This window comes from Globicephala melas, chromosome 19, assembly GCF_963455315.2.
Source record: "Globicephala melas chromosome 19, mGloMel1.2, whole genome shotgun sequence".
NCBI classification, from domain to species: domain Eukaryota; kingdom Metazoa; phylum Chordata; class Mammalia; order Artiodactyla; family Delphinidae; genus Globicephala; species Globicephala melas.
The window spans coordinates 10,228,053-10,248,748 of NC_083332.1; the positions used below are offsets into that span (position 1 = coordinate 10,228,053).

The 20,696-nt window shown below is 49.3% G+C and overlaps 1 protein-coding gene across 1 annotated transcript in view; it reads right to left on the reverse strand.

The window, feature by feature from the left end:
- Positions 1-1,078: 1,078 nt before the first annotated feature.
- IGSF23 (immunoglobulin superfamily member 23) overlaps positions 1,079-20,696 on the reverse strand; it is a 41,474-nt gene continuing 21,856 nt past the window's right edge. The window contains 4 exon segments of the mRNA XM_030873990.2: positions 1,079-2,061; positions 4,027-4,296; positions 8,182-8,523; positions 14,146-14,250. Of these exon segments, the coding sequence (XP_030729850.1) occupies positions 1,601-2,061; positions 4,027-4,296; positions 8,182-8,523; positions 14,146-14,212 (1,140 nt within the window). The 5' untranslated portion in view covers positions 14,213-14,250 and the 3' untranslated portion in view covers positions 1,079-1,600.

Sequence of the window (20,696 nt, forward strand, 5' to 3'; positions counted from 1 at the left end):
TCTATAACTGTGAAGTTCCACTACTAATTATATACTGGACAGAAATGTACACATGTGTTCCACAAAATTTATCTTTTGTGTGTGTGTGTGTGTGTGTGTGTGTGTGTGTGTTATACGGGCCTCTCACTGTTGTGGCCTCTCCCATTGTGGAGCACTGGCTCCGGACGCGCAGGCTCAGCGGCCATGGCTCACGGGCCCAGCCGCTCCGTGGCATGTGGGATCTTCCCGGGCCGGGGCACGAACCCGTGTCCCCTGCATCGGCAGGTGGACTCTCAACCACTGTGCCACCAGGGAAGCCCCGCACAAAATTTATCTTTTGAAACTGGACATTGTAAAATAGCTGTTAGTATTTCTGAGTACCACATAAAAATTCATGATTAAGATCTGCTTGTAATAGCTCCTTTTGTCTAGATTCATTTATTTGTTTTTTAAATTTTTATTCAATTTATTTAAACTGAAAAAAAAAACCCAAAGCGGTTCACCCATTTCTTCTTTGTCAGCCACACCTACAGTGAAGAGAGAGAGATAAATATTAATAATAACAAAAACAATAATAATCATACATGTGGCTGACAGTCATTGAAGGCTCCCCACGTGCCAGGCGTTGTTCAGAGTTCTTTACTCCCACCATCTCCCGTAATCCACACACCTACCCTTTGAGGCAGGTATTATGTTACCGTTATCCTTGTTTTACTGATGGGCCACAGAGCAGTTAAACGAGTCACCCAAAGTCGTCCCACAGGCTAGCATATGGCAGAGCTGGGATGAACCGAAGGGACCTGGCTTCAGGGTCCATGGCCTTCACTGTAAACCACGGGGGTCTCTCTTGGCCCTTGATGGGTATCGTAGACGTGTGTGTAGGGTGCCTCCCAGCCCAGACCCCTCTTTCCTGAAGGTTGCCCCTCTCCACTGGGGCAAGCCATGCTTGTCCTCATGACCTCATCTCCAAGGTCACAGCTGATTGGACAAGGCTGGTTCCTTCTGGATGATGTCAGCATTGGTCTGCCATAATAGGTATTGGCCAAGATGGCGGGGAGGACAGGAAGTGACCCCTCCTGCCGCTCACGGAGGGAGGGATTCCAGGGGGTCTGGGAGAGGATTTTTCACACCAGCCCAATTTCTCACCTTTCCCCTCTAAGCACATGACTTTGGAGTTAGACCTGGGTTTGATTCAGGGTCAGCTCTTTGTCAGCGGCATGTCCTTTGGGAAAGTTGATGGATTTCTCTGAGATTTAGTTCTACTCACATGGGAAATGAGGACAAGAACAGCACCCATCCTGAGAGCCGTGACGTGAGGGCTCCTGGCACTTACTGAGGGCCCAGGAAATGAGAGCCACAGGGACGAAGACGATGTGGCTGCTTCAGCAGCAGCCTGGCCCTCCCCGGCCCCTAGAAGGTTCCACACGGCACTCGTGGACAGGAGACCTGGCCCCAGTCCCTCCCAGCTGGTCCACAGCGCCTTTCCAAACCATTTCAGCATTCAGATTTCTCTTCCTTAGTACGTCAGCTGCGAAGGCTTGTATCGTTAATGTCGGAACAGAGGCAGTGTAGGTTAGGGGCTAGAACTGAGTGAGGCAGTATTCTGGGTTCGAATCCTTCTTCAGCTGTGCGGTCTGGGGCACAGTTCTCTCTCAGCCTTCGTTTCCTCTTTGACAAAAAGGAAGGGATGAAGAAGCTCTGCCTTTGCCCTCATTGTGGCAAAGACACACCTGCAGAACCTCTCCTGTCTCTTTGCTCCCCTGGGGCCGCTTTGGGAACTGACGAGTTGGATGGGCACGTCAGGGGTCAATGGCATCCTCTCCGAATGAGCTTTAAGCTCCTTGGGATGAGGCAGTTGGCTTGGCTTCAGTCTTGCTGCGGAATGAGCTCTGCACCTTGTGGGGGCTGACCGGATGGGAAGGAGGGAAGGCAGGTACCTTAGCTTCCAGATTATGGTGAAGACCGCGCTTCCGACCAGTATCACAGGTGCGGCCGCAATGAGGGCAAAGGCAGAGCTTCCTGACAGGGAGAGGGTAGGGTTCGGCTTGATGGGCACAGGGTCTGTGGGATCCACGACGGCTTCTGGGAACCAAGAAGGGGACAGACTGGAGGAGACACCCTCCCTGCATACCCCCCACTCCCACCATTCCACCTCCTCCCCGTCCTCCGGGTCTCCACCCCAGCTTCATCCCCGCTCTCCTGTCCCAGTCCCTCCCCGACCCATCTTCCCACCACACAGAAGCCAGAGGGGTCTTTTTAAAGTTCACACTTGACCCTATTCCTCCCCTGCTCAGAACCTTGCCGTGGCTCCCCAGGACTTCGCCTTGGCCTTCAAGGCCCTGCCACCTGGCCAGTCTCATCTCTCTCCACCCCCTACCTTTATAACCAAGCCCGGTTGGAGTCTACTCAATTTTCTAAGCTCACTCCCCTCTCTCTCCTACTTCCAGGCCTTTGTCTATGCCCCTGGAATGCCATTTGTGCCATTTTCTCTCCCTTGGCCTGGACAATTCCTATGTATCCTAGTATCAGCTCAGATGCCCCCTCTTCCAGGAAGCCCGCCCTGATCCCCTTGCTGGGTTAGGCACCTCCTTGGGTCTCACAGCCCTCTGAGCTCCCCCACCCCTGCCCTGCCCACTCTGGTCATTACTGTTTGTGGACAGGTCTGTCCCTTACTGGACTGGGAGTCCTGTGAGGGCAGGGCCAGGACTGTCTCTGTCACCAGATGCCCTCAGCACTGCCCAGCATGGGCCAGTCACAATAGGTGCTCAATATACATTTCCTGAACAGTTGATGAGTGAGGAAACGGGGTCTTGGAAGTATTGTCATTCTCAATGAATGTGTCAGGGTCAACAGGTGCTCCAAGATTTACATTTTTTACCCTTTTTTTCTCCCAGGAAATCACCTCAGAACCAAATCCTGAAGCTCCCACTGAACCCTGGCTGGGGAGAGAGACAGGTCTCAGGAACGTAGCCAAGCCAGGCTTTCCATTATCCCTGCCCTTTCCATGCTCTGGACCTTTGCTCATGTGATCCCCGCGGCCTACATGCCTCCCTGCTTCTCCACTGGCAGCTTCTCTGTCTCTTTCCAGCTCACTCCACGAACAGAAATACTAAAAATAATGTGCACGGTAACTGCTGCTATTCTTAAAGCACCTGCTAACTGGTGTTCTGCTAGCCTCACACATACACCATTTCAGTTCCTTATAGCAATCTGGCGGAGGTCTACACGATCACTCTGATTATACACAGGAGGAAACTGAGGCTCAGAGAAGGGACGTCACTTGTCCTAAGTCACCCGGCCAGGAAGGCACAGGGACAGGAATTGAACCCCATTTTGACGGGCTCCCAAACCCCTTTTCTAATCCCAGTTAACTGACTGTTCTTGTTACTGCCTCCTGAGCCTCCGTGACAGGCACAAAATTGATAATAATATGGATAATACTAATCATGACAATGATACTAGTTCATGTTTATTGATCACTCACTAGTGGTGCAGAGTGCTAGGCACTCTTATTTTAAGCTGTTCACCGGCTTATCTCATCGAATGCTCACAGCCACACTTTGGGGTGGGCACTGTTATTTTCCCAATTTTATAGATGAGGAAACTGAGGCACAGAGAAGTCAAGGCACTGGTCCAAAATCACACAGCCAGGAAGTGGTGGAGCCAAAATTCAAATTCCAAAACCCAGGCTTGGAACCACTCATTATATTATCACCTTAATTTTTTCTCCGGCATGTGCTGAGACTCAGAGGCGAAGAGCCTTCCCAGATTCACACAGCCAGCAGGTGGTTGGAGCCGGGACTCAGGCAGCTGGCTCCAGATCCTGCCCTGAGCTTTCATTAGAGTTTATGTCTTTGGCCTGCAGCCTCTCATCTGTAAAATGGGCTAGTAATCCCCACTCTGCCAGGAGGATGAAAGAATGAGATACCATCTTGGCTATAAAGGGTATCAGAGGGGGCTGAGCATAGAATGTGGCTCAGTGGAATCAGGAAAGCCGGCCACTGACCAGCAAGGGTACAGGGTCCGGGGTGAGGGTGGGGTACTCACGTGGCAGCGTGATAGTCACAGGCTGGGAGACATACATTCCCTGGCTATCCTCGGCCAAGCGTACGTAGGTGCCCAGGTCCTCCAAGGACAACCTCTGGATAATCAGCCTCTCCCCGATCCCACGAGGATGCCCATTGAAGGTCCGTCATAGCACAGGTTCAGGTTCGATGGAAGCCACCCACTGCAGGATCACTGAGTAGTTGAGTTCGCTCCGGAGGATACCTTGTGTATTCCCCGGGAATGTCAGCGGCAGCACCCCATCAGAGTTGGCTGTGCAAACAGGGAGCAAGATCACATGGGTGGAGACCACTCAGAGAGGCTGAGCCCGTCTTCTGTTCACCACAGAGGCATTCATTCATTCATTCATCCACTCATTCATTCACCAGCGAATGTGTTTGGAGCGCCTGGTCTGTGCCCAGACGCTGGATGTAGCAGAGCTGTTGATACCCTCACCCTCAGCCCTTTCAGCTGCCAACACTGTATCTGTTGCTTCAGGGCTTTTGCTAGCTGCCAGAGCCTGCTCTGACCATGGAGGCAACAGGCCAGAGTGCTGGAGGGTGGGCACACGGCGGGGCAGCCTTCCACAGCGACTGACGCGGGCTGGTATGTAAATACTCCAGCTCCCCTGCCCTCAGCTGGGCCAGGATAAAAGCCAAGGAGCTAGGAGGAGCTGTTGGGTTCTGGATCATTTTGCAGGCAGAGCCCATAGGACTTGCCGATGGATTGGATGCGGGTGGGAGAGAGTGAGGGGTCAAGGGGACCTCCAAGGCTTGGGGCCTCAGCCACTGGCTGCTGGGAGGGCTCCTTACAGAGCACATATATAATCCTCACCATAGTTCTCTTTTTGTGTTTTTTTTTTTCTTTTTTTTCTTAGGTGAAGGACTCTGAGGTCTGGGGGTGCTTAGGGCCAGGCCTCATGGTCAGAGAGAGAGGCATAGCTGGGATTTGAATCTGATGTCGTGGTGAGTGCTGGGGACCACCACACGGAGATGATTTCCAACTTCCGTGCAACATGAAAAGGGAAAAAAACTTCAGTCCAACCAGAGAGCTCACAGAAGGCTTCCTGGAGGAGGTGGTGCCTGAGCTAAGCCTTGCAGGAGGAGAAAGAGCCCACCAGATGTGGAAACAAGAATCAATATGTAACAGCCACCTAGACTGGGCTCTTACTATGAGCCAAGCACCATTCTAAACACATGTTGACGACAGCTTGTTATCTTCCTGGCTTGTTATATTGCGAATGAGACCCACGCTTGGGTGAAGTCATTTAGTAGGGTGTAACCAGCATTTAAAACATGAAATGAAATATAATAGAAAATATCAGAATGCATTACTCATAGCAATAATTGTTACTTTACGACACGTGTCTTTCAGTGACTGGTGGTGTGTGGATATACGGACATACTGGGTCATGATATGAAATGCAATTCTTACTGTGGGTCATGATTTTAAAAGCTCAGAAGCCACTGGATTTACTCATTTAATCCTCACAACAACGCTATGAGGTAGGTCTTATTGTTATCCCCCTTTTAATGGGAAAACGAAAGCTCAAAGAGGTCAAGTCCCCTGAAAAACTCATGGCGAAAAACTCATTTGCTTACTCTGTGCCAGGCACTGTTCTAGGCGCTTGGCGCGAACAGCTCATTTGTTGTTCACAGCACTCCTACGAGGGAGGGTCTACAGTGACTCCATTTACAGAGGAGGACGCTGAAACACACAAATGGGAAGTCACTTTGCAAAGGCACGTGGCTAGTAAGCGAAGGAGCAGGGATTTGAATGCAGGCGGTTCCGGTTTCAGAGCCTGCACAAGCACCAGGCAGAGAACGGCACAGGCACAGGTGTGGAGGTGGGCTTTTAGAAGACCTGGCCTTCAAATCACAGATATGTAGACTGATGGACCTCAGCAGCCCTTACATGTCCTGGTGGAGGTAAAAAAAAATCCCGGTGCAGAAGCGGGGTTCCTAGCCGCCTCTCTCCACCTTTGCTTGTACCTGAGAGATGTCGCAGGGCTAGAGAGGCAGCGTGGAAGGAGATGAGCTCCTGGATCACAGAGAGGGGTGCGAATCCTAGCTTGGCCCTTTGCTTCGACGTGACCACAGGCTGTGGATGTCACCTCTCCAAGCCTCAGTCTCCCCACTTGTGCAAGGGGGGTGGCGCTTAGAGCATCTTGTTTCTCGTGCTGTTGTGGAATCCCCCAGCGTTTGGTCCATAGGGAGGGCTCAGTAAATTGGAGCCACTCACTCATGCTTCCCGTGCTTACGCCGGCTGGTCTCTCTGCACGAGCACTTTCCCCAACTCTTCCCCTGGCACGCTCCCACCCAGGCTTCAGGTCCCAGCTCAGATATCCCTGCCTTTGGCATCTCCCTCCATCTTTTCTGCCCTTCTTCCTTTAGTCACAGAATCCTACATTTTATCTAGGTATATGGTTGCCCAGGATAAAGCCTACGTTTTCAGCTTCTCTTATAGCTAAGTATGACCATGTGACTAGTTCCCAGACAATGGGATGTGAGCAACCTCTGTGTTGGGCCATAAGAGGAAGGCATCCTCCCTCCCCTTCTCCTCTCCTGTTATGTTGGCTGGAATGCAAACGTGATGGGAGCTCTCTTGGGTCCCCCAGGCAGGATAGAACCTAGTGAGGACAGAACAATTAGAAGGAGCCTGGGTCCCGCCACCCTGAAGCCACCGCATCATCCCTACACTGTTCATGCCAGACAACTACGTGAGAGAGATAAATTTCTATCTTATTTAAGACACTGTTGTTTTGGGTCTTTATTAGCACACCAGAATCTGAACCCTAACTATTATAGGACTGAACTGTGCTCCTACCCTCCCCGCCCCCACCACTCCAAATTCATATGAAGTGCTAACGCCCAGTACCTCAGAATGGGACTGTATTTGGTGATAGGGCCTTTAATGGGGCGGTGAGGGTGGGCCCTAATACAATCTGACTGATGTCCTTATAAGAAGAGAGACTAGGACACACAGGGAGACACCAGGGGTGCACACAAAGAAGGAAGGTCATGTGAGGACACAGTGAGAAGGCAGCCATCTGCAAGCCAAGGAGAGAGGCCTCAGAAGAAACCACCCCTGCCCACACCTTGATCTTGGACTTCCAGCCTCCAGAACTGTGAGAAATAGATTTCTGTTTTTTAAGCCTCCCAGCATGTGGTATTTTGGAGCGGCAGCCCTAGTAGATTAATACGTCTCTAAACTACCTTCTAAGGACAATGGCTCTGGTTAACCTCAGGGCTTGTTTTTTCTGGTTCAGGTGTGAAAGTGCAAGTCCAGAGCTGAATAGCTCATAAGAACAGAGGTGAGGGCTTCCCTGGTGGCGCAGTGGTTGAGAGTCCGCCTGCCGATGCAGGGGACGCGGGTTCGTGCCCCGGTCCGGGAGGATCCCACATGCCGCGGAGCGGCTGGGCCCGTGAGCCATGGCCGCTGAGCCTGCGCGTCCGGAGCCTGTGCTCCGCAACGGGAGAGGCCCGCGTCCTGCAAAAAAACCCCGAAAAAGCAAACAAAAAAACCAGAGGTGAGTTCTGAAGGCTACCACCAGAGACCCTTGGCCTTCCCCAAGTGATAATGAACAAATATTTAATGAATATCTGTTGGAAAGTGTGATAGATGACAAAGAAATAGCCAGGAGACTTTGCAACTTTTCTCACCAAGAGGCGGAGCCTATTCCCCTCCTGTTGGAGCAAAGCTGGTCATGTGACTCGCTTTGGCCAATAAAAACGTGGCAGAAGCGATGGCATGCGCGTTCTGAGCCGGGGCCTCGGGAGGCCTTGAAGCTTCTGCTCTTGTTTCTCATCCTTTGCTGAGTGAACAAGCCTAGGCTATCCTGCTGCAGGATGAGAAGCCTCGTGGCCCAATTACCCCCACTACGCCAGCTGCCAGCCAGGCCACTGCCAGACATGGGAAGGAGGCCATCCTGGACCAGTGCCTACGCAATCCCTTCCCCCAACTGGCTGCAGAAACGTAAGGGAGCCCGACTAAAATTAGCTGAGACCAAAAGAACTGTTCAGCAGAATCCTGAGCTGAAAATACAGTTGCTATTTTAAGTTCTGGGGTGGTTTGTTAGGGAGGATTGGTGACAGAATGGGTCCCGATGGGCACTGCTGACTGAGAACCGGGTGCCTCCCGCCATGGGGCCCCGCTCACCATGGACCTGTATCTGCGCCATCACACTCCTGCGTCCCCTGCTGCTTTCCAGCACCACGGTGTAGCTGCCTGCATCTTGAGTTGTCACATTTCTGACGACCAGGCTGCCTTGGGTATCCAGCGTCTCCCGGCCAGTGTGGCCGGGCCCTGGGAGGCCCTCAGGGGAGAAGATCATGGCTTCTGGCTGGGCCTCGTGCCCTCGGAACCAAGAAGTAGACAGAACCCCATCGAGGCTTCTGGGGACTGGCAGGTGGGCATCGGCTCCTTCGGTCGAGGGGTCCAGAGACCCAGAAGAGGGCAGCTCCGAGGAGGCAGAGCAGGTGAAGAATACCAGCAGGCTGCCTTGGAGGGGGTGGGAGGGAGAAGAGAGAGCAGGAAGCCATGGGATCAAAGGCAAGATGGTGTCCCAGCAAGTAACCCTTCCTGTGCTGGTGAGAATGAGGGCCATCAGAGTTGATGACGACGACGGTGATAATAATAATAATAATAAAGAAGTAAAAAGGAGCATTCCTTAAGAACCTCCTACAAGCCAGACACTGTCTAAAATGTTGAACATATATTATCTTACTTATTCCTGCTTCGGCCCCACAAGGCACTTATTATGCTGGATGTCACGCAGATTCGCCCTCCATCTTGCTCTGCTCTGCTCCCCAAAAGGCTGACTTCCCTGAGCTGCATCTCTGGGGATCCCTCGCCTTTTGTTTCTGGTTGGCTTCTGCCAATGGGAGCATTGGTGGAAGACAGGAGGGCTGAAGGGAGTGACCTTGAGGTAACTGGTCCCACAGCTCCCTCCCTGCTACGTCAGCACTGGTTCAATAGGTCCCTCTATTAGAGATCCTATTGGGTGACCCTGTCCATACACCACTCTTTTGGGGTTTGGGGGCTGCTGTTCCTTTTACAGCTTCTAGCCCAGGGGAGGTAATAGCTTCCTGCTGTTGCTAGCCCCTGCGTGCTGCAAAATCCCATGTCAGTTTACCTATACCCTGCCTAGTCCCCCTATTAAACTCTCCTCATTACTCCTTTTGAGTGGACCATCTGTGTCTTGCCTCACCTCTGACTGATACAGCTATTATACCCCTATCAGAGATGAGGAAATGGAGGTTCAGAGAATTTAAGATGTTCTTTCAGAATTTCATAAGTGATAAACATTTGAGTTGTGATCCATGCCCAGGCAGCTGAAATTCGTAGCCACTAAACGATACTGTCCAGTGTATCCCCCATCCCTGTTTCTCTCATTTCCCCTAATTTTCCATATTGCATAGAGCATGGAGGCAAACCCTTGGAGTCTGGCTCCAGACCCTATGCACTTGCCCACCCCATTCTTCTGCCTCTCACTAGAATGATGACTATTGCAGTAAGAACATGAACTCCAGTCATAAAAGGCTGAAAATTTTGACATAATAATAAAAAGAAACTTTTGCAAAGTTAACAAAAAAACAACCCACAAAGTCAAAAGGACAATGACATACTACGAAAAATAATCTGCAACTGATATCACAGATGAAGAGCCCATTTCACTACCATATATAGAGCTCCTAGGTATCGATAAGAAAAGTATTGGGCTTCCCTGGTGGCGCAGTGGTTGAGAGTCCGCCTGCCGATGCAGGGGACGTGGGTTCGTGCCCCGGTCCGGGAAGATGCTAGATGCCGCGGAGCAGCTGGGCCCGTGAGCCATGGCCACTGAGCCTGCGCGTCCGGAGCCTGTGCTCCGCAACGGGAGAGGCCACACCAGTGAGAGGCCCGCGTACTGCAAAAAAAAAATATATATAGTGGTTATCTGTATGTGGGAGGTGGGGGCGAGGGAAGGTACATGGGGAACTGGGTGGGTGGGGAAGGACAGAGACTTCACTCAAGGCCTTCTTATATATCATTGCGACTTGAACCATGGGAATGTATAACCCATTCAAAAATTAAGTAAAATCTGAATAAATAAGAGAGTATAAACTAGGCTCTTAATTGTTTTGCACACACAAATGCACACACACCCCAGATGGCAGGCTCCAGAACTGGATTGCCGGCACGCACGTCCCAGAACTTACTAGCTCTGGTGACTTTGGGAAAGTTAGTTAACCTCTCTGAGCCTCAGTTTCCTTATCTATAAAATGAGAATAATAATGTCTCTAAAGATTTTCAGTGGGGATGATCCCCCCCACCCCAGTCCACCCCCCTGCCAGGGGACACTGACAATGTCTGGAAATCTTTTTGGTTGTCACGACTTGGGAGGGTGTGCTGTTGGCATCTGGTGGGTAGAGGCCACGGATACGGCTAAACATCCTGCAGTGCACAGGACGGGCCCGCACAACAAGGCATCATCGGGTCCAAAATGTCAGTAGTGCCGATGTTCAGAAGCCCCGATCTAGTGCTTGGAAAGTGCTTAGACTAGTGCACTAACAAAGTGACTGCCAGATCAATGCTGGACATTCATTATAATTTTCATCATTATTGTCATTCTTGCCTCCACACTTGCAAGTACCGTAAATGTGCCTTTTAAGATAAAAAACACATGATAAGTTGTTACATTTTAAGGATCAGAAATACCCACTTACAGAACAAATGTGAAACCTCAGCTCTCTTCTGGGTAAATGAAGGAGAAGCCGTGGCCAGAGAGAACATCTTCCAGGGCAGGCGGCATCATCAGGTACAAACGTGATGTGCCCAGGGAGGGAGGGTGTGTGTGTGTGTGTGTGTGTGTGTGTGTGTGTGTGTGTGTGTGGTCCTTCTCAACAGCTCAGAAGTTGGCACTGTTTTCCAGGCAGGGAAACTGAGGCACAGCAAGCATGAGTCTCAGAGCCAAGGTCATAAGTGGAGAGTTAGGAGTCATCTCACCACAGGGTCTTCTGGCAGGCTCACTGCCCACCTCCCACCTCCACTGATTTTTCTCTCTGAGTCGGCAGCTGGTGTGACCTTTCTACTCCCCCTGCTCATAAACCTTCCATGGCTCCCCAGTGCCCTCAGGACATAGTGCAGACTCCTTCACCTGTCACTCTTGCTACATCTCTGCGCTCCGTTTTCCACTCTTCCCTCATCCTCTGCATCAGTCCAACTGAACGCCGTGCAGTTGCTCTAGCCTCCAGGCCCCTGCCTGTGCTGTTCTCCCTACCTAGAATGCTGTTCCGCACCAACTCTTTATCAAGCTGTGATTCAAGTTTTGGCTCAGGCATCCCGCCTTCTGAAATCTTCCCTGACCCTCAGGTGCGCTTGGTAATAGATACTATTATACAGTGTTTGGGCAGGGACCTTAATTGACTTGATGGGGCAATGGAAGCTCTTGTCAAAGTGACAGGAATAAAGTGTTATACCCAAGAAGCTGCTCAAGGTTTTGCTTTTCTATCTTGATAGAAAAATTTGTTGTCTTACGGTTTTATGAAACAAAGAGCACAGGGATGCAATTTGCATAGCTGAGGTCATATCTTTCCGAGGTCCTATTTCGATTTTGACGGCTTTGAAAGGTCCTCCCCTGACCACCACCTTCCTAGCTTCAGACCTGAGCCCTTTCCTCTGGGTCTCCCTCCCCCAACCCATTCCTGCCCCACCCATTCTGGGTCATCACTGTCTGGGGACGGGTCTGTCTTCTCTCTGGACTGTGAGCCCCAGGAGGGCAGGGCTGCTGTGTCCCCAGCTGTGTCCCCAGCACAGGCTGGGCCCTGAGTAGGCATTAGGGGTGTTTGTTGAATACATGATGGAAGGGGAAGATCCCAGGTCACGCAGTCCGTGTTCTGTTATCAAGTTCTGACTCTGACACCACTGCAGGTGCCTGGTGATTCAGGGAGTGTCCTCAAGGCATCTGAAGAAGAAAACCCCACATCTTAGCAATCCTTACTCCAGCTGATGTAAAATCATAGTTTCATTCATAGACTCCGAGGCCGCTGGACCTGGGTTCATAACCCTGACTCGGCTGCTCTTTCTTCAGGGCCCTGAGCCTCAGTTTTCCCACTCATCAAGGAGGGTGGTTGATGGTAACCAACTGAGTGCCTGAGATTCAATGAGATTATGAATTTTCAGGGCTCAGGACAGTCCAACTTAGGTATTAAATACATATAATACCTAAATATCATATATACCTTATATATAAGATTTATATACTATAATAATATATATATAATACCTATAAAATATATATATATATAAATATACTATAATAATACCATATATATACCTATAAATACTATACTATATATACAATATATACCATAATAATACCTTATATATAATACCTGTAAAATATATATATATGGAATTTCAGAGCTGGAACCGTAGAGATGGTTCCAGAACTCTTACTTGCCAGGAGCGTGGCTATTTTATTTCATCTCTAATCTTCCATCAAATGAGAAAAAGTCTCTATTCAATTTTTCCCCGTTTGAGCCCAGGACACTCCCTGAATCACTATGTATAAATATAAGTATAAATATAAATACACCACAATGTCACACTTGACTCTCCCATTGTCTCAAAATCTCCCCAGAGGTTCCAGAGGCTGAGAATAAACTAACAGATGCTAAGAGCTCCCCATTCCCAACTAAGGTCTAGCTAACAGGGGTTACCCGTCACCAGTTCTGCCTGCACCAGCTGCTCTGCCACCGCCAGGCCTTGGGAAGGGAGGCCGAGAGCTCATGGAGAGGAGGGGATGGCACAGAGTGAGGCTTCCTGGGGGAGAGCTGAGGATGAACTGGGGGTGCCCCCTGGGGCTGGGGGCTTTCCTCCACCTCCTGCCAAGTCAGGGAGGCCCCAAGAAAACCTCTTGGAGAGCTGGAGATGTGTGCTCCGGAGTCTGTGGGAACTTAGACCTCAAAGTCTCCAGGTGAGGGATGGAGGGGGAGTGGGCTGGGTGGAAATGGCCCACGCCTCCAGCGTTTGGTGGGATAACAAAGATGTTCACGAGTTTTCCTTGAGCCAGTGTGGATGCCTCTGAAGGGAGCCGGCTGGAGGCTGTCCTGGCAAAGAGCCCCATGGGAGACGACCTGCTGGGTGGATTCCCCACCCAGAAAGATCTAACCATCATGCCTCAGCCACACAGAAGGCCATGTCCCCACCTTACAACTACAGCAGCCAAGTTGAAACTTTCCTGCCCCTTCCTTGCTTTCCTCTCCCCTGCGCATGGCCTTTGGGGGTGGGGTGGGCACAGGCCTCAGCTCTGTGTGGGGAGAAAGGACCCACAGAGAGAAATAGGAACGAGGCCCACCGCTTGCCACCATGTCTCCGCTGCAGTCTGACCCACGCCAGAGCTGGAGAGGAGGTGAAGCCTTAAACTGTGGGTGGGGTTTTGAAATGACACAGAACTGGACTTTTTAAGACCTGGAAAAACAGGCAATTCATTTATTCTCTGAGAGGCAGATGTGTGTGGTCTCTGGAAAGTGTGGTCTTGGTGGCCAGACCATCTGGGTTCGAGTCCTCCTTCTGTTACTTTCAGTCTGTGTGGCCTGGGGAGGACCCATAACCTCTCTGTGTCTAAGTTTCACTCTATGAAATGGGGATCAGATAGCTCTTGCCTCATGGGGTTAAGAATTAAATGTTACTATAAGAAAGCCACTTAGAACAGGCTGACATGTAGAAGTACTCAGTCACAATGACCTCTTTATATTATGATTGTTATTTTATTATTGTTGTTCTTATTATTTTAAAATTATTATTAGATGTGAACAGCTAGGGTGAGGCACGGTGCTCTGGTGGAAAGGGACTGGGATGGGGTCCTGAATTCTGATTTTGCCTTTGTCAGTCACGTGCTCTTGAGCGAATGACCCCACCCCTATTTGAGCCTCACTTTCCTCCTTTGTAGAAGGGATCAATTGCACGGCCTCTTGGGGATTTCAAGAGCTCCTGTGCGTCGGGCACCCGTGCTGCAAGGGCTTTAAACTGACCAGAGTCAGAGCTCAGAGTGGGGGCGTCTCTGATTTGAATAAAGGCTCTCCCCGGGGATATCCCCTCTTTGTCTCCAACCCGTGGGTGCAGCCCCTGTCTCTCACGCACCTGTTAGAAGCATCCTTCTCCAGGCGGGGCTGTGGCCGGAGCCGGCGGCGCCGAGAGGACACCTCATACCGTTTTCCGTCCTGCGGTGGCTCAGGGGAAGTCGCCCTGTCGGGAGTGGGGTCCCCTAGAGCGCACAGTCAAGTACGCAGCCTGGGCCCCGCCCCCGCACTGGCCCCGCCCATTCCCGGCCCAACCTCCGCCTCCCCAGGTCTCGGGCTCCAGCTGTGGGCTGGGAAGTCACCGCCAGGTGTGCACTCTTCTCTAGCACTGGGTTGGTGGCAGTGTGGGTGGGGAGCAGGCTGGGGCGGGGTCCCTGGAGAAGGGGCTCTCCTCTCTGCCTCCTCCTCCCAGCCCCTCCAGGCCGGGAGAATGGTGAAGATGGAGAGTGGGGCAGAAGTGTCCTGCCCCTGTAACCCCACATCAGAGGCAACGACCGGCCAAAGGTCATCAGGTAGGCGGTGTCTGGGCCTCATGCTGGCCTCCTGGCTTTGCTCCAGACTTGGTGACTATTGGCTCCGAGCCTCTGTAAAATGGGGGTGTTAATAACAGTGCCTACCCCAGGGGCAGAGGGGCCCACGGACATCAGGGGCCCAGCAGAGTGTCTGGAATATCGTAGATGCCCAATGAATGGCCGTAGCTATTACGATAATGCTAATTATTATTAATATTGGTATCTAGGATGTCCTGGAGTCACGATCAGAAGCCCCTTCTCAGAGCCTTGCTCATACTGTATCCTGAATTTTGGATTCTGGAAGGATAAGACACAAAAGCTTCTTTCTCTCATCCTTTTTACCGTCCAGGCCCATTCTTTCCTTCTTAAGTTAATAATAATATTGTCCAAATACTAGCTAATATTTACTGAACACCTGTTGTGCACAGGCCCTAGCTATTGCGTCTTACAGCTGTTGTCTGAATCCTCATTGTAACCTTGAGGGGTTGGTATGAGCATCCTCATTTTCCAGCAGTGCACAGAGGCTAAGTAATTCACCTAATGTCACAGAGCTATTCACAATGACTTTTGTCAGTTCTTGGAGCGGGTCACCTCAGGGCCTTAGCACTGCTACTCCCTCTTGGAGACTTTCACAGATCATCTCATGGCTGACTGCATCTCATTATTCCCGTCTCAAATCAAATATCAACTCTCCACAAAGGCCTTCCCTAAGACCTACTGCAAATCAGGCCCCTAGCTTCTTGCTAGCAAGACACACTGCTTTCTTTTCTTTTCAATATTTACTGCTATCTGAAATGACTTATTTCTTTGTCCGCTTGTTTATTATTTGTCTCTTATCCCCCACATCCACCTCCCTAGCTAGAATGTCAGATCCGGGAGGGTAGGGATTTTGTTTGGCTCATGACGGTTTTCTCAGGGTCTAGAACGGTACCCGGCACATCATGAGTGCCCAATTAATTTCCTTTAGCAAATGCATGAAAAAATGAGGGAGTGAGTGAGTACAATGAGAGTGTTGGAATTTGAATTCAGATCTGACTCAGAAGTTCATGCTTTTCTCTCCCAGACATGTCCAGGTTCTACCTCACCCTGGGGCAAAGTCTCCCCCGTGAGTCTCTAAAAGTAGTCATTATCAAGTGACGTGGTTATGTCTGTATTCATATTAGCCATACTGCCTCTTCTATGATTTTTCTGAAGGCCTCTGCTGGACCAACTAGCCAGGCCAGGGGACCACTGATGGGTAATAAACAAGTATTTGCAACATGATTAATAACCATTTTTGGATGAGGACCCTGTGGTTTCTGCTCCACCAGTACTCACTCTCTTTTATCCGGGTAACAGCACCTGAAGCTTGTTTTTTTTTTTTTTTGCGGTACGCGGGCCTCTCACTGTTGCGGCCTCTCCCGTTGCGGAGCAACAGGCTCCGGACGCGCAGGCTCAGCGGCCATGGCTCACGGGCCCAGCCGCTCCGCGGCACGTGGGATCTTCCCGGACCGGGACACGAACCCGTGTCCCCTGCATCGGCAGGCGGACTCTCAACCACTGCGCCACCAGGGAAGCCCTCAACTCAGTTTTTAAACAGTAACATTCACAAAATTTTATATGCCAATTACATTAATGCAGATGAAAATAAAAACATAATGATGAAAATAAAACGTGTCCACATAACTGTGTAAATTTTTCGTGTGTCACAAAAAGAACACGAGCCCGTTTGTTGCATAACCATGTGAAGATACTTAACACTACTGAACTGTACCTTAAAAATGGTTAAGATGGTAAATTTTGTATCATGAGGGTTTTTTTAAATCACAATTAAATTTTTTTAAATTGTTTTTTAAAAAACAGAAGAAGGCCAGGAACAGTCATGTACGTAGCTTGCCTTTACAGTCTAAAATAAACCCTTGCTTATATTCCAAGAAATAGCTAAATTATGTAGAAATCAAACAAACCATCATCAAGTCCATAGTTAACTTGGGGAAGGGATTGACTGCTTAAGTAGGAAGAAAGAATGCAAATGGCAGATGGAATATCTAATAAGTCACTTCTCTTTCATTAGCGTCAAATAGTTTAGTCTAGGGCTTCCCTGGTGGCGCAGTGGTTGAGAGTCCGCCTGCCGATGCAGGGGACACGGGTTCGTGCCCCGGTCCGGGAAGATCCCACGTGCCGCGGAGCGGCTGTGCCCGTGAGCCATGGCCGCTGAGCCTGCGCGTCCGGAGCCTGTGCTCCGCAACGGGAGAGGCCACAACAGTGAGAGGCCCGCGTACCACAAAAAAAAACCCCCCAAAAAATAGCTTAGTCTACCATCACTAGTGATGTCATGTGAGTACTATGTAGCTCCTAATATGATGTGATAAGAAGGGTACTTCACCTCTATGGTATTTCTTGCCCCGCCTCCGCCCCAACAAACCCATAACTCCAGTCTGAGAAAAACTCAGACAAACCCAAATTGAGGGACATGCTACAAAATATCTGACCAGTATTCCTCAAAACTATGACAGCCGTGAAAAACAAGGTAAGACTAAGAAACTGTCACAAAGGAGATTCAGGAGTCATGAAAATGACATGTGATATGGTATCTTGAGTGCATCCTGAAACAGTAGAAGGATGTTAGTGGAAATATTGGTGAAATTAGAATAAAGTCGAGAGTTTAATTTAAAAAATACACGAGTCCCACTTGGAGGAAATAATCGTGGCATGACAATTGCTAACATTTACAGAGAACTCAACTCTGAGTGGGGCACTGCTCTAAACACTTTACAAATATTAGTTCATTCATCCTTTCAACAGCCCTCTGAGGGGTGTGCTGCCATTTTCCTATTACAAAGGAGGAAACAGGGGCACAGAGAGGGTAAGTGTCTTACCCAAGGCTACACAGCTGGCGGATGGCTGGGTAGATCCAGCTGCCAGATTCTGGAGTCTGTGATCTTAAACATTATACACAACAATCTTTTAAAGTCATCTGCGGGGACTTCCCTGATGGTCCAGTGGCTAAGAATCTGCCTTCCAATGCAGGGGACTAGGGTTCAATCCCTGGTCGGGGAACTAAGAACCCACATGCCATGGGGCAACTAAACCTGTGTACCACAACTAGAGAGCCCTGTGTGTCGCAAGGAAAGATCCTGTGTGCTGCAAATAAGACCCGACGCAGCCAAAAATAAATAATAATCAAAGAAATAAATATTAAAAGAAATAAAGTCATTTGGGAAACTAACACATTGTAAATCAACTATACTCCAATAAAATTTAAAAAAATAAAGTCACTTGGGCCTTCTAACAGCCTTATTATTGTTTTCATCTTTTCATCTGAGAAAACAGAGACACATGGATGAGGTTGAATAAATTGTTCAAGGTCACACAGACGTAAGTCACATTCACCCCAAGCCAGCCTCGCTTCCTTCCTCCCATCCTCAGGACAATGAGGCACAAGGTCAGATCCTGTTTGCTTGGCTCCTTGAGTCCTTGTACCACCGTTTATTCCTCCTGCTCCGTGTGTGTGTGAGTATGTGTGTGTGTGATGGTGTGTTGGAGGGGAGCAGTAAAGCATCATTTTATTAATAACACGACAAATAGCCAATGCTGGGCAGTTCTGGACAGAATTGTAAAAAAAGCAGCTTGAGACCCAAAAGAACTCCCTGTCCCACCAGGGGCTAAGTTTGAGTGGGGAAAGCCTTATCCCGCATGTTTCTCATTTCCATGGAAGGATGTCCTGTCATCTGTCAGAGGCATCCACAGCCCCTTCCAGGGGTTTTGGAAATATCTGCTTACATTTTGGTCGTCACACGCCTGAGGGTGAAACAGTACTGACATTTATTGGGGTAAAGATCCTGCAGTAATAGGTGGGACTGTCCCATACAACACAGACTTGTCTCACCTGAAAAGCCAACAGCACACCAGTTAGAAAGGTGGAGTTAGAGTAAGGCTCCCGGCTTTTGTCCCCACCTTCCTGTTATTATGAGACTGATGAGTCTGGGAGAGGAAACTAAGCTTGCGTGGCTCTGTTTTTGGTCCTGTTTTGTGTCCCTCTCTGTTTCTGGATCTGTATATTTTGGTCTGTTGCCTCCTGCCAGGTGATAAAGAGCCTATCGGAGGTAAGTTTATAAGGAAGAGAAACTAGTGGTGCCCCCACAGCTGACCTATGAGCCTCCTCTTTCATTTCAGTTAAAGAAATTTTAGCTGGACCCTTAATTGCTTGGAATAAGGACTACATTTCCCAGCTTCCCTTGCAGCAAGTGTGGCCATGTGACCAGATTCTGGCCAATGAGATGTGAGCAGAGGTGCAGTTTTTAGGTCATGCCCTTAAAGTAAGAGGGCCTCCCTTTCTCGTTTTCCCTTTCTTCTGGCTAGAGTGGGGACATAGTGCGTTGGCATCCTGGGCCAAGGGGACAAGTGCAACAAGATGGAGGAGCCCAGGCTCCTTGGCACCTTCACAGAGCAGAGCTGCCCACCAGCTTGGGCTGTTGCAGGAGAGAGAAATACATCTCTGTGTAATTTAAGCTATCGTTATTTTGAATCTGTCACACGCAGCTAAATTTTAAGCTGTTCAGTTTGGGGGGCAGCAGAAAGGAGGGGGAGGTGATGGCAAACCAATTGGGTCACAGGACTCGGCCATGTTCCCTGCTATTGCTTATCGTTTAGGTAATAAATCCATCATGTTATCCTCTCTCTTGCTTACTCCTGCATCTCTTTCTCTCTCTCAATTGTTTCTGCCTGCAGGCGAGGACAAGGGGTGATATTCACTGAGATCTTAAATCTCCACCCGGTTGCTGGTAGAAAAATACGTGCGAAGAAACCAGACGTCATCTGGACCTTCTTCTGCAAAGCAGGCCCTACCTACGCAGGGGAAAGGCCAGAAGTGGATTTCCCCGTGGATGTAGGAAGCTGAAGAGAAAATGTCCCAGGGGTTTTGGGTTGTGGATCCGTTTGCTCACCATGGGAGCCTTCCCCCTTCTGACGTGCCTTCCAGTACCACAGCTAAAACTACACTTCCTCACTCCCCTTGAAGCCATATTTCTGTCAATCTGACATACTTGCATGAGATTTGGAAAGTGAAAGTGAAATGGAGGTTCTGCTTATGATGCTTCCGCCATGAATTTTGGCAAGCACAGTCACGGACGGGCTGCTCTTTTTTTCCTGAGGTACCACAAGTGACTGGCTTTGTGCGTTTTGAGAGGCTCTCATCTCTGTGAATCCAGCAAATGTGATGTGGTTCTGGAGCTGACAATTCCAGTACAGGCCTACTCGTTTTATTGCGCTTCATAGATAATACGTTTTTCACAAATTGAAGGTTGACAACCCTGTGTTGAGCAAGTCTATTGGTGTCATTTTCCAACGGCATTTGCACACTTCGTGTCTCTTGTGTCACATTTTGGTAATTCTCACAATATCTCAAACTTTCTCGTTATTATATTTGTTATGGAGATCTGTGATCGGTGATCTTTGATGTTGCTACTACAACTGGTTGAAGGCTCAGATGATGGTTAGCACTTTTTAGCAATAATGTATTTTTAAATTAAGGTGTGTGCATTTTTTTTAGACATAATGCTATTGCACACTTAATAGACTCCAGTATAGTGTAAACATAACTTCTATATGCACTGGGAAACCAAGAAATTCCTGTGACTTGCTTTAGTGTGATATTCCCTTTATTACAATGGTCTGGAACTGAACATGTAACATCTGTATGCCTGTAGTAACAGCTTTTTGATTCCCCACCTTTCTGTGATGGTGGAGGCAGCAGCTCCCGCGGTGGGTCAGTTCTGCAGTTTCAGTTCTGCGGCTGTGGGGTCTGATAGAGTCAGCTTCCTTTACCTTTTCCATCAGAGGGCACCCAGCTGTCTTTCTCTGGCATGGGTCTGTCCCTTTCAGCCAATTTAAATTAATCCAATCTTAAGTCAAATAATATGCACAAGAATGTCACAGCACCAGATCTATCCTCCCAATATATATAAAACACAAGTGAAATAGCATCTCCTAAGTGAAAGCAATTTTTCTTACCTTGCTGTTTTCAGTCACAGCCATATAGCAATAGGAGGTAAAACATTAATTTAAATGACACAACACTATTTGTTTAAATAAAAGGACCTAGCAGAGTTATGGGTGTTCT